Here is a 14618-nt window from a genome sequence, read left to right as displayed (position 1 = left end):
CGTGTGTGGTCTCATGTGATAGACGGCACAGTTTCCAGGTTAGTAGAAATCTAGTAGCTGCTGAGTTGGTTCGTAGGACACAGGAAAATGTGAAAACCGCCAGTGCTGAGCACCTCCATCACAGGTTTCCATATATGTGCACAGATATCCGGCATCCTAGTAGCTGTACTCAACACTGCTGAAGCTAGGTTTACGCTCACGTACATGTTGGCAGGATGAAATGAAATCATATTCTGGCAGGTCGGACGTCAACTGAAAGTTCAAGCTGTTGAACACCTTTTATATATGCAGACTCAGACAAGTCTATTCGAAACTCAGAAAACCATTTCCGCATTAGTTGCGAGTTTGTACAGGCCACACACTCGTACAAGCTTGTCATGTGGCTGCACGCCACAAGCTTGTGCAGGGGGCAGGGGACAACCTTAGTCAGCTTGCAGATCGACAATTTCAGCTGTTGCTTTACACAACCTACTCAGCTATTTCTTCTGCTCAGGTCTGGCGTCATACATGATGCCACGTGGATTCTGCAGTAGCAAATAATCTATAGTATTTTTTACTTGGTGGTACTGAATTTTAACTTCGTCCCACTTCAGGCCATGGTAGTATTTGCATAGTCATTCGTTTGAGCGATAACTTTTTTTGTCCAATAATTTCCAGGGATATGGAGGCCGGAAGATGCGGGTTCGAGTTTTGCCTTTGTCCTCGTAGGTAACGACAATCTCCTTGAGTATGAAGCCATTTTGGCTCTGGAAACCTTGCAGGTCGCAGTACATCTTGATGTTAGCAATGCTCGGTCGTAACTAAATTAATATCGCAAATGAAACAGTATTTATTACAGATCATTTTAACAAGCTTGTCTCGTTAATTGTACGATGCAAGCTGATCATTAAGTATCAGACAAAAAGCATAGGTGTATGATGGAATATTTCTGCTTGTCGATATCTTGATCTTACAGTCGATGATGTTTGAATTTTATATGATCATTCTATTTGGAAACGTCAAACAACATTAACGGAACCTCGTTCTTGAAACTTTAGAGATCCAGTATCTGTTACTGTCCACGACCATAGTATGTTTGCTGAAACTTGGCCATACATTTCATATGCGAAAAGAAATCTTCCATTTTCAAAGTCCATGTTCATGTCCATGTACGGGTAGCTTTCGCTGTTTAAAAATATTTTTACATTATGTATTTTACAGTAATCGAACATGGAGCGGCTTACTCCTGCATTGAGCTGTCGTCCAGTCGGAAGCCAGACGATGATGCATCTTTGTTTTTATGTAGTGAGCTAGAATTTACTATCCAATTGATATGCTGTCTTTGAGGCAATAAATTATACGTTTCCAGGCACCACGATCGGGATGGTACTTCAATTTTCTTGCCATTTTCTATGTTCTTCAGCATCTTGATATGTTCAGTTGTTCTCACTTGGATGTGAGCCAGCATCCACTCCATAGACTGTAGTGTTAGTGAGATATCCTGTGGGTTTTCTGCAGCAGCGACAATTTCATTAATGTGGGTGTTGGCTAGAAGCAGTACGAGCTCTTGTTTCGAATTAATAATAATATGCTTGCAGTCCTCAGCGAATCCAAGAAGCATGGACAGAGGAACACAAAATTTGAATTTTCCTTCGGCATAAACAGGGAGCTAACATTCATCCTCGAGAGCCCAATCGGCCATCTTTTCAGCAGACAGTTCGTTTGGCATGAGAGAAAGGTAATTTTTCATAACAGATGTTATGCCTATATGTATTTCTCGTCTGGTCTACCGCGACACCATGTAATGCGCTCGATTATGTGAAGAATAGTCTACTGTTGCAGGATATTGTCGTCGTTGTCGGATGCGTGCCATCTGCTTTTGTCTGCGTGCCTATTATATGTAGAAATGACTGCGAAAGTAAAGAACAGATATCTTGGTGCTGTACAGCAATGTATACTTCTGAAGGTAGAGATTATGGCACGAACAGGAAAGGCTAATACTCGCGCAGTTCCACTTTCGTAATGCCGTCATCAAAAATGTCTGGTCTTTTAAATTGAGGATTTCATCTGCCATATTTTTTTGGCACTTATTCTATACTAAGAAGAAACTTTACACTGCCGATATCTGGTAGAGAATTGCGCTTTTTCATACCAATGCGATTTCTTTTAGAACTGCTCGGTGTTACAAACTTTATGCCCATCGCTTCAAGTGCAGACGAAGTGTAATTTCTTTGTTTAGAAAAATCACCAAGCGTCTTCGCTGGTCAGCGATTTTGACGACAACTTTGTGTGCGCTCTTCACAACGACTGGAAAGTAAATTATACTTTGCGGCACTTCAACCAGTTTATATCCTGGTGGGACCATTGCTGTAAACTTCGTGTAACATGTTGTTTCATTTTCTATTGAGTTTACTGCTCATGTAGTTTCGTACGTTTTGCCTGCATCATACACCTTTGGTTCGAATCGTAGCAATGTGCCTATGGTCCCAGATTTTGTAAAGTCTACACATGCACTGCACATTAGAATTCTTTTTTTGGGTGTTTGAAATTCCACACCACTGAAATTCTACATCCTGTGTAAATTGTTTGTGATGTAATTTACAATATCGTCAAATTCGTAAGAGCCAACAGGTAACTATATATATTGAGCTGTCCCATCACTTTTCAGGATGCAGATAGATCTGGCAGTTATCTTCGTCGATATTCGATTTGGCATTATACGTTTGATAATCTATCACAATTCACCATCTAAATTCAGAGGCGGGAAATGGATTGCCTGCAACTCTGATGCATGAAGTGTTTACGACTCCTGCACCGATGTGTTTTTAGTTCTTACCTCTTCGAGTCATTACATACAACTGAGCTAAAAGTACAAATGTGTTTGCTTTTATACAATTTCGGCAGTACAATGCAAGTCGTCAAGCAGAAGTTGGTTTGCCTGTGCGTAAAACATAGGATAATGAATTAAGTGCGCGCGAATCACGACATGGCTCGTTATTACCTTTATGGCAGGCCCGTCCAACTGCGGCAAAACATGCATTCTACCGAGTTTGCTGGAAGAACCAAATGGCCTTAGGTTCGAAAATGTGTACCTCTATTCCAAGTCTCTGCAACAACCAAAGTAACACCTTCAAGCTACGGTTCTACGATCGGTTAATGGCCTTATGTATTACCCACTTAATGACAATGAAGATTTGGTGTCTCCAAACGAAGCAATAGCCAATCATGTGTTTGTTTTCGACAATGTCATGTGCAAGAAGCAAGGAATAATACAATAATACTTTTCCATGGGAATACATGTCAGAGTAGGCTGCATTTACTTGTGCCAGATGTTTTGTCGAATTCCGAAGCATAGGACTTCGAATCAATGCCAAAGTGATAGTAATTTTTCGCATGGATGAACTTAATTTATTTCATGATTATGACGATCACGTAAACACTGACATATCATTTCAGGAATTCAAAGACATGTGCTCCTTCTGCTGGAAAAACGAGTACAGATTCCTATTTATAGTCAAGGACTTGCCTGTATATAAAGGCAGGTACAGACAATGTTTTGATCAGTTTGTCATTAAACATGAGTTATAGCATTTAAAAATTCGGTCGTAGCAGTCGTGCTACCGAACTGCATACTGTTCTCAAATCTCACGATGCTGATATCCGAAAATAAATTTCGCTTCTTAGCCAAAAAGTAAACAGTATGAAAAATGTATTACTAGAGTACCTGATTCCCATTTGACCAGCGCATTGGAGGCCTTGGATTCTCGGTTTCGCGACGACTGAAATATCGAATGCACAAAAATATGATGATTTGAGGACTTTCCAAAGTAGTCTGAATGTATCACTAACTCGCTTGACGACGAAAACAGATCTTGCTAACCACAGGGAAGCAGTTTCTGCGGAATAATAAAAAGTATAAAAGGAATATGATTTTAGCGAGTTCTATCTACATGGGGTACACCTGTGGGCTGGCCCAACTGTCGCAATATCTGAGGCGTGTTTTACCGCCTCCAATGACGTTCAGCCCAAAAATAAGTAAACAAAACAATAGTTTCATCTCCGTCTGCTTTGGGCTCGTGTTGGCCGAGGCCCGCGGCTATATTTAGAGCCTGGCGGACTGGCCTCTTGCGCTCGCCACGTAACGTGCGACGCAGGGTTCGCTGCGCGTCCCTATATTACGGTACGTGTGCCACTATCGAGCAGTGCATGCCGTGCGTTGATGGACAGTGGGAAATTTATATTTACGTATACTTATTACGGAATCCTTCAATGGTATCGCCAGTATTTCATTTTTTTTTTCAATTTTTGTGTGTCAAATGGCGTTGTAAATATTTTTGCAACATATCAAACAGGCAAAAAATGTATATTTATATAGGGTATAAACATTCTGGAAATACATGGAAAAGTCATGGAAGTGGTAATTGGTCGTCAGCTAAATACATGGAATTTATTTTAAATCTGGGAAAAGTCATAAAAATTCCCCACCGACAGTAATTTTGAGGGAAATAAGTCATGCTCCAGTTCTGCATCCACCCAGACACTAAGCGTTTTTTTTTCACGTACCGTTTTAGTGCATAGTCGTGCGCACTATAAAATGACCTATGCAAGAAATGTTTTTATTTTTAACAATGCCAGCTATGGTAATTTTGAGGGCTTGATTTATTTTATTTAATTTAGAAAATTTCAAAATTAGGGAAGCTCCTAATGTTGCGTACGGAAAGCCAGTGAGTGGCAGGGGGTCGCTGAAGGAATGCCGCGCCGCGCCGCGCTCGGTCGGAAGCGTACCATTGTCGCGCGCCGTCGCGCGCCGCCGTCGCGCGCCGAGCCAGTGCGCGGTGCGCGGCGGTGCTGGACGCCTGCGCGGCGACATGAGCGGCGACATGAGCAGCGACATGAGCGCGGCGCGGCGGTTCGCCAGCCACAGCGACGCCTCGGGCGTCAGGAGCTCGAGGACGGTGAGTCGCCTTCGCGACCCCGCTGCCCGGCCACTCCGCTGTGGTTCACCCCACTGATTCACCAGCCAGTGAAATAGCTAGTTGCACATTTTTTACTGATTATAAAGTTACTGTGTTTGATTTACAATGAAAGCTCCTCTCAGAATTACTGCACGAGCCCGTGTACGAAAAATCTTAAGAAGTTCCTTGTGGTTAACACTCGATACGATACATCGCTCGCAGTTTCTGCGATATTTGTTTGTGAATGTTTCCGAATTAATTTGCTGCCGCAATTCGTGGTTATTGTTACATAAAAACACCCGCGAACATTTATGATTTTTTTTTGTCTTGAAAACATGTACTGAGCACTTTTAATGACATATGTGATCCCGTAGGTGCATCGCCTTGTGTAATTATGAGTTTAGCTACACTTTTTACCCCATTGGAAATTTTATTCGTCTAAAAAACAGAAACTCCACATGAGTATGAATCAGGCCAGCGGACAGATAAAACTTTATAAGATATACAGGTTAAGTCCGAATTTGACCGATAAACTTCGGCTGCAGGTTAATCACGAAAACATAAGTTGAAAACATCTACACGTCTTATGGTCTTAAGTGCTTCCCGGGGCAGGTATACGTCTTCGAAGTTGGGACTAAATATCATTTAAATTTTAAATAAGAGAAAATAATAAATGATACAACACTAAGCGTCAGGATTAAGTTTAATTGAATACAGTTCTACAACCAATGTCAATTTTGTTAGACGAGCAAAATTATTTCTACGAAATATTTAGGGGTAGCGTCTTTTTTTTCCTGCACATTTTTTTGTGCCGTTTTATACTCTCCCAATTAAATGAAATCATTTTACGAAGCGACAAATTGTGCTCAAGTTGTAGGCTTTTGTTCAGTTAAACATTATTCAAACGCTCAGTATTCGATCTTAAATTATTTCTCTATTATTAAGCGTTGTTCAGCGCCAACTTAAAAGACGATATCAGCCTTGGGAAGCACTTTAGACCATAAGTCGTAAAGATGTTTCCACCTTATTTTGTCGTGATAAAACTGCAGCCACCCAGGCCGGCACCCGGCAAGTTTATCTCCACATGAGCCAGGAGTCCTAGCCACTGAGCCAATGTCCAGGGGCCACGCTGTAACTGCTTCTCTCACATGCATTACCTTTTTGTCGACGAGAAGCGAAACACTGAATAAATATTACGTTTTCGAGAATCACCCTCGCCAACCTTCTATTTTTATAGAAACCTTGGTGAAAAAGTCTATTGTTTGATGACTATTTTTATCTCAAGGAATGATAACGCTACATTTTGGTTGCTAAGCGTCAGTGTTTATCGTGGAGGGGAAAAAAAAATACTGGTACACGGTTTAGTCTTTTGCGTTACAGTTCGTCGAGCAGCGTGTGACGCCACAACGTTGCCAGCTGAAATACGAACATTTATTTTGTACAGTCTATATCCTGAGACCAAAAATTTGGCAAAGAGTTCGTGATGTGATGTGAGACGTTATGAAGTAAAAATCATATATATTTTTTCACATGTTAATAATTTTGGGTGGACATTGTTATTAATTACTTAACTTAAATGCTATGGTGTTATGCACCAAGATATCGATTTTTTTTAATGTCGCCACTTGTTAGTTTAAGAATCAAACTTCTATTTTGATTTACATCAGTAGATAGAATCAATAAAAGAACACATTTTTTACATTGTACTGTCAATAGTCTGTTTTAAGCGGGAAATCTACAGCGCTGTAAATTTCTTGTAATTAAAGTATTTTACAGTTCCATGAAGTTAGCGACGGAATATGTTATGATTAGAGACCTGCAAAATTCGCGGTTTCGATGACCTTCAGGATAGACTGCACATACCCCTGTACACTCGGGCAAATAACGCATGTTCATTGGCTGCCGACTTGTAAGTCGTCTCAGCTGGTTTGTCTGTGATTCGATCCTTCTTTGGTTGAGGGTTTATAACTGTTTGAGATTCGTCCAGATGAACAGTAAGCCAATAGCAAAATTATCTAAGAGGTATATGTGTTTGAATTCTAGCCTATCACCGAATGAATCCGCGAATTTTGCAGGTCTCTAGTTATGATGTATCACCTGGACTGTCATGACTATAATTTTTTTGGACTTTGATCGGAGTCGCGTTGAAGATGACCTAGATGTGTCTCCAGAAATAGATCTCCCATATTGGGCCATGATGAGACGTGCATAAAAAAAGAGCCCCATAATTGCTCGACCATATTTTCCCATGGAATCGTTAGAAACATGTGTCACGGCGACGCAATCAGCGCGTTGTTGGGGATATGAAATCTCGTAACAATTTAAGTGACACAATTTCAATGCAGTAAAAGTGTAACATGATATTATTAATGCAATTAAACATGTGTTTCAAACTACTACTTAATATTAACAGATACATGTGTTTGTTGTAGTCCTTTTTGTAAACAAACACGCATGACATTGTTTCCACCAACTGTAAGTGATTGTAATGCCACAAATTGTAAACATTAGTGACCTGCACAGAATACGATAATGGGTATACATCAGTGGCGAGTGCAGGATTTTTTTTTTCGGTTAGCTTTTGGGGGGGGGGGGGGATATGAGTAAAATGAAAGAAAAAAATTGAAAACGTGTATTAAAGAAAATTACATTTCTATTGAAACTAACTCGCTGACATAGGGGCCATAGGCGACGCGTCTTGTCACACAGTTAAATTTGCAGGTGTGGTGACAGGTCATCTTGTTTCACCCACTCTAACATACTGCCTTTACTAATATTTTGAAATAAATTTTCCCAACAACTGTAGAACACAAATGCTTGTTTTTTTTAATTAAGAAAAATGGTTCTATTCCTTAGAGAGAGGTAATATTCCTTAGAGAGGGGCAATATTCTTTAGAGAGAACCTGTAGTCCTCAAAGTAAGGCCTTATATCCTCAAAAGACCCCATCTAAGGTCTTGACTTCAACCTTGATTACCGACCGCCATCTGTAAAAAAATTAAATTTTAACTAAAAAAATTTAAATAAAATAAACAGGAATAAAAAATATTTGCCCTATTGTGAGGAATATGGCCTGCTGCCGACTTAAGTGATAATACTACTGTTGAATGCTGGGGAATAGCGTTCTTATTTTATGCTATAGCGTGTGACAGCATGCACCCGTGTATTTTCGCGTTTGTGAATATCGGGAGAGGTACCAACACTATTGGTGTTTCCAATAAAAATTTGTCATAATAAAACTACTCTGGAATATATTTTGTAAACTTAAATAATATAATATGATATAATTACGTCTTTAAGAAATAGTGATTGAACTGACTTTATTACGTTTTAGAGGTAACGTATCAAAGAATTAGGCAGTCGCTCTTTCATATGGGATTGAAATGCTTACAATCGCAATATGAGGGTTACGCTATATATCAAGGAGAAGGAACTACTGCTTGCATTAAATCGTTTCTCAGCTGTCTCAAGGCATTGTAATCGTCTGTAAATGAATATTTTTTATGAAGTCCACCTGATAAATATATTGTTAGTGCTGATTTAGTAACAGGAATTAAGCAGTTTATACGAAACTCTGAATAAAATTGCTTGACTCATAACGAAACAAATTACGTACTGGGATTGTTTTCTCAGGAATAACTAGAAACACTGGGAGAATATCAGTAGAATTATTGCCAGGAATAACCAGGAGTACATTTAAAAAACCAACCGAAGTCTCGCTAGGAATGACCAGAAACGCTTGGAGAAACCAACAAAATATTGACAGGAATAATCTGGAGCACTTGGAGAAAAAACAACTAAAATATTGACAGGAATAATCAGAAGCATACCTGGAAAACCAACAAAATAATGACAGGAATAATCAGGAACGCACGGAGTAAACTAACGCACTTTTTCCTTAATCAAGATCGGTGAATAATAAAAATAATAAAAAATATAGAACAACTTTTCTCAGCTTGTAAATAGAGTTCTACCACAAGACAGAATTCATATGTTATTTTTTATTTTTTTTTAATATTTTCACTGATTTTGATTCAGGAAAAAAACGTGCATTAGTTTTCTCCTATGCTCCTGATTATTTTTTGCATAATTTTTTTTTGTTTCCTCTTTATGCTTCTGATTATTCCTGTCTATATTTTATTGGTTGTCTCCGTGTGCTCCTGATTATTCCTGTCAATATTTACTTCTTTTTTTTTTCTGTCTGCTCCTGATTGTTCCTTTCAATATTTTGTTCGTTTCTCAAAATGCTTCTGGTAATTTTTTTTGAGAATTATGTTGGTTTTCTCCGTGTGCTCCTGGTTATTCATGGTGATAATTCTGCTTATATTCTCCGAGTGTATCTGGATATTCCTGAGACAAAATTCCCAGTATATAATTTTTTTCGTAATGAGTCAAGCAATTATATTCAGAGTTTCGTATTAATTGCTAAATTCTTGTTAATAAATGAGCACTTACAATATTTTTATCAGGTAAACTTCAGACCAAAAATATTCATTTACAGACAATTACTATGCTTTGACAGCTGAGAAACGCTATAATGCAAGAAGAACTTTCTTCTTGAGGTCTAGCGAAGCCCTCCTATTACGATTGTGAGTAAGCATTCCACATCCCACATAAAAGAGCGGCTGCCTGTACAAATCATCTAATAAAAAATTTATCACTCAGCCGATTACTATGTCTTAAAACAACTGAGAAACACTATCATGCAATACGAACTTCTTTCTCCTTGGCTTGTAGCGCAGCCATCCTTCCTTTGCGATCATGAATGAGTATCCCGCACACCACATAAAAATTAAATAATATTTACTTATACATAATATGTGGCGACATCTGTTCGCAGGAATAGGAACACTTGCGACACGTTTATTCTATGAGATAAATTAACTCTCGCTGCTAAATGGAGTTTTGAAGCATTGGAGTAGTTAGCGCAATCGGGGCTTTGGAGCTTTAGAGCACTTGGAGAAATTGGAGCTTTAGAGCACTTGGAGAAATTGGAGCTTTGGAGCACTTGGAAAAGTAGGAGCATTAGAGCAATTGGAGTTTTGGAACATTGAAATAATTAGAGCTTTGGAGCTTTGGAGCCAAAGACTGATGGTGTCAAAGATTGTTGGAGCCAAATACAGTTGGATACATTGTACCCTACTGCATCTTGCGACCGATCATATCATACTTATAAGATTCTATACCTGTGATGTGATCGTATCGCTGTGATGAGATTGTATCCCTGCGATGAGATCGCATCCCTCTGATGAGATCATATCTTTCTAATGAGATCGTATCCCTGTGATGAGATCGTATCGCTGTGATGAGATTGTATCCCTGCGATGAGATCGCATCCCTCTGATGAGATCATATCCCTCTAATGAGATCGTATCACTGTGATGAGATCGTTTCCCTGTGATGTGATCGTATCCCTGTGTCGTGATCGTATCCCTGTAATGAGATTATATCTCTGTTATGAGATCGTATTCTACCAAGTTGAATCTTTGTACAAATGTGTGTCCTTTTTTTTAAATGTGCTTCTTTTTTAAAGTGCTTCCTTTTTGACGAATGTGCTTTCTTTTTAGAATGTGCTTCCTTTTTGACTACGAATGAGCATCGATTAGTATGTACTCAGGATATGATTAGCCTCGTGGTTAGGAGACGACTGGTATATACGCCTGACATTGAACATGGCCTGTTAAAATGTAGAACGTGGATCGACGAATAATACCTCTTGGTTCGGAGACGCTTGGCCTATGCGCATGGTTTTGTACATTAACTATTTGAAACGTTTGCCGAGTATCGACGAAAAATACCCCTTGGCTACTGACTGGATGTGCCTGGACACCGACTGAATGTGCCTGGCGACCGACTGATAATGATAGCTTGACCACAAACTGGAAGTGCCTAACCACAAACTGGACGTCTCTAGCCTACAACTGGACGTGTCTGGTCGCTGAATGGATATGCCTGGCCAACCGAATAATGTACATGGCCATTGATTGTAGGTGTCTAGCCCTCATCTGAATGTGACTGGTCATTAACTGGATTTAATTGGCCACTTGTCTAGCCAACATCTGGATTTGCCTGGTTAATTAACTTTCATGTAGAACTGACCTTAAAACACATGTCATGCATGGCATGTAAAGGTTTCGCTTCGCCTTCTTAAAAGACTAGAATACTATAAACGTTTGTAATTTTTTTTAATTTTGTAGAAATTTCATAATTAATTTGTAATTTGTGGTTTTATTTCTTGAACCTGTCACTTTAACATTAATTTTAATTAAATGAACTTTTATTCATCCGTAAGGGATCGAAACGAGGTCATGAATAGATCGAATAAATTAGTATATTAATGAAGGGTTTGTTTAAAATGATATTTAGATTTTATTTTCCAAATTTTTAGGTCAAATATTACGAATTTTAATTTTGGTGGTCAATATGTGATATTTGGCTTACTGGAGGCTTGTCGACTAGGAATTTTAGCCACTTAAAGGATTTTGCATTATTTTTTTAAATAAATGATTTTCCTAAAATTTAATTTTTGCATCTTCTAGGGATCGAATCCAGGACAGCAATCGATCGAATCAATCAGTATTTTAATAAGTTATTTTTTATGATTTTTGGATATTTCTCCGAAGTTTAGCATTAAAATAACGTATTTCCAAGATGACGGCCAGGACACCCGATACGTTTGCGGATGTCAGAGTAATAAAAAAATTACTGCGCTGTAGCGGGTAAAAATTTCGTTAACTTGGCGGTAGCACCCTTTAGAAGACGAAAACAATATGTCGGATCGAATATGGCGGACGTGATGTCACACTGGCTGACCCAATATATTCCTTGGCTTTTGTGGTGGGAGGTCAGTCTGTCGTTTGCCTCTATGTATAAAGGATCTGTAGCCCATTGTATTTTCTCCTCACTGGGTTGAAACTGAGGACTCCATCCTCCAGGACGTAATTGCGTTTTTTAGTTAATTTTAAAAAAAAAAATTGTATTTTAAATAATTTTTATTTAATTTAAAAAATTGTGAATTATTGCTAAATAATGACTAATTTCCAAGATGGATGACGTGACGTCATAATTTCAAAATGTCGGACCCTTTTTATATATTTTTTCCCCGATTTTATGGCTTAATATTTACGGATTTTCAAGATGGCGACCGTAACGAATATTGCAATTATATCGTCACAATTCAAAGTGTTGGTCTCCAGCAGACGAAAAGATGCCACACATGACCTCGATGGGGAATTTAAGGCGGTTTGGGGGATTTTGGTTTTTTCAAAGAGTCTTAGTTTTTTTAATTCCGTGTTTTTTCTTTTGATAGGGAAATTTTCATTTTTCTTATTTTTTATATTTTTTGCGGGATAACTTTTTTCTAAAAAATGGAAAATTTGCCTTATTTTTGGCCAATGTTTTACAAGTTTGTAGGTCAAAATCAAATGTCAAGGTAAAGTTCATCCAAGATAGCCGCCATGACGTCACAATCCAACATGGCCGCCGTGACTTCACAATCCAAGATGGCGGACCGTCTTCACGCTCCACACAAGAAATTTTGTATACCGAGAGCTAAGATGTTTCCACGTAAAAAAAAAAAGAGTTCTTGACATAGCTGTGTATGTAAAATGGCACATTTAAATAAATATTGTTAAACGGACATGTCATGTTACTGTGCCATCTAGCGGCCAAACATTAAACACACTGCCACAATACCGGCCATTGTGTGTTTAACTTTGAGCTGAATTTTCTCAGTTCTTTATGTCCTTGGGTTGACCCATATTTTTACATAGCGCTGTCCATTTACGACCGTTAGGCCCTAGGGCCATGTCGGGTCGGCAGTGGGCCGGCGAGCTGTCCGAGGTCTGTGGTGACTATTCTTGCTCTTTGGCACATCTCGTCGGGTCGGCCGAGGCTGGCGAAACCGGGTCGGCAGCGCTCGCAGCTCTGGAGCGACGCGGCCCGCGCCGTTAAAAATATCCGCGAATTAACGGAAGTGTTTACGGAACTGCGCGGTGATACATATAGGAAAGTAGCGTGCAAGGTCGGAGAAACGTATCTGTTGTTTACGTACTTAGTATAGCTTCGGACGAAACTTTCTGAAGCTAAACGTAACGGGTTTTTTCGCCTCAGTTCCCGAAATGGCTTCTTGTATGTACAATGGTAGCTGAAATGTTCTCACCAATTATCCGTTTGCGTTAAAAATACTTGGCACAAACCTAACAACCTACTTGAATTTCTCGTCATGCTATAAAACTTACAATATTAGTTATTTACCATCATGCAAGAGGCTACGTCGATCTCCGTAGCGCAGTATGATGCATGCCGGCTTTCGGGTTGAGGGATTCCGGGTTCCAGTCCAGAATAAGGTATGGGAGTAAGGCTGTGTTTATAAACTATGCAAGGACCGCAACAACGCATTAACGCAACACGCAACCAATGCAAGAAAACTAAATTCGTTTATAACGCCCTGCGCGTCGCAAGACGTCACGAATCCTATAACTTAAAATTGAAAAACAACAGAATACAGATTTCTAGCCCGGGTTTCTTTTTCATAATTCATGTTTATCATGGTCACAAAAAATGATTCTAAAGTGATAATTTTTTTACTGTATGCAAGTTCAACAAGTTTAATACTGTAAAAAGAACATCTTGGGCTTCTAAACATAAAACGTCTGTGTTTATTTTTAATTTTGTACACTTCTCTTTAAATAGGGACGTTGGAAACGCTAGTTACAACGCAACAAGTTGGCCAATGCTTGCGTTGCCTTTTTGCGTCTGGCGTAGTTTATAAACCCGGCCTAAATCTGTATTCGTCTTACTTAGTCACAGCGTCAAAAAAATTGTCAGATTTAAGCTGTGTATCAAATTTGTCAAGAATAACACATTGTTGGCTCGTTGATAAAGAAAAAATATTACTAGCGAGTTAAACTTGAAAACAAGTGGTTGCTTCGAATCTTGAAGCAAACTCAGATGTTAAAATGCCTCTTTCGATAACGGTTGGCGTATAATGAGCAATGACTTGGTAACAAGCAATCGCCTTCCCCCATTGTCTCTAAAAAAATGTTGGAATTATGACAAAAAAATCTACCCCGTCTATAGCTGACCTGTGATGTCAGTTCAGTTTCTTTAATGCATGAATGCAGTACATTTTTTGTGCTACTCCTTACAGATTTACTGTATGTAAATTGGTTAAACTTAAGTTGTCTTCAAAAAACAGTTAAATCCTTAGTTTTGATGAAGAAATTTTCAAGACGTCATAAGTGGTTTGAATTAGTTTTTTGAATAGGGCTATTATTACTTTTTTTTCAAAATTACTAGGTAACTCATCTTTAACTGGGAGTTGCATATTCCCCACTCCCCAAAATTCGAATCTGTGTCCATTACTGCCCAGTACATACTGCTAGCACAGCAGGGGCGTTGTCAGCAGTCTGGCCCAACTAAAGTTGTCATTCGAGAAGTGAATATAAAAGAAGAGTACCGAATGGTCTGCACAGTACACTTAAAATATGAACCTGTGAAAGCTACTGCGAAACAGTAAAATTTCACTGAAAAACTGTTAAAAGTACTCCATACTGTTTCATAATGGTGCAGTGTTAACATTTTTCCAGTGACATGTTACTGTATTTTCTGTATTTTAGTTTCATACTTATAATGTATCAATTTATTTTTTACCTACATCTAGGCATTTTACAAACTTGCTGTTG

At 38.8% G+C, this 14618-nt stretch overlaps 1 protein-coding gene across 9 annotated transcripts in view; it reads left to right on the top strand.

Annotated features, from left to right (window-relative positions):
- The window catches only part of LOC134529413 (TBC1 domain family member 4), a 353166-nt gene that overhangs the window by 201357 nt on the left and 137191 nt on the right, over nt 1–14618 (top strand). The window contains exon 1 of one of the 9 annotated variants that reach the window (XM_063363461.1): nt 4813–4934. The exons of the other annotated variants lie outside the window; for them this stretch is intronic. Coding sequence (XP_063219531.1) covers nt 4848–4934 — 87 coding nt within the window. The 5' untranslated portion in view covers nt 4813–4847. Of the gene's footprint in view, nt 1–4812; nt 4935–14618 lie in introns of those variants that run through there. 9 annotated transcript variants of the gene reach the window in all.

The sequence above is a fragment of the Bacillus rossius genome, chromosome 2 (genome assembly GCF_032445375.1).
Source record: "Bacillus rossius redtenbacheri isolate Brsri chromosome 2, Brsri_v3, whole genome shotgun sequence".
Taxonomy (NCBI): domain Eukaryota; kingdom Metazoa; phylum Arthropoda; class Insecta; order Phasmatodea; family Bacillidae; genus Bacillus; species Bacillus rossius.
The sequence above is the reverse complement of the archived record's forward strand: the minus strand, read 5'-3'. Positions and strand labels throughout refer to the sequence as shown.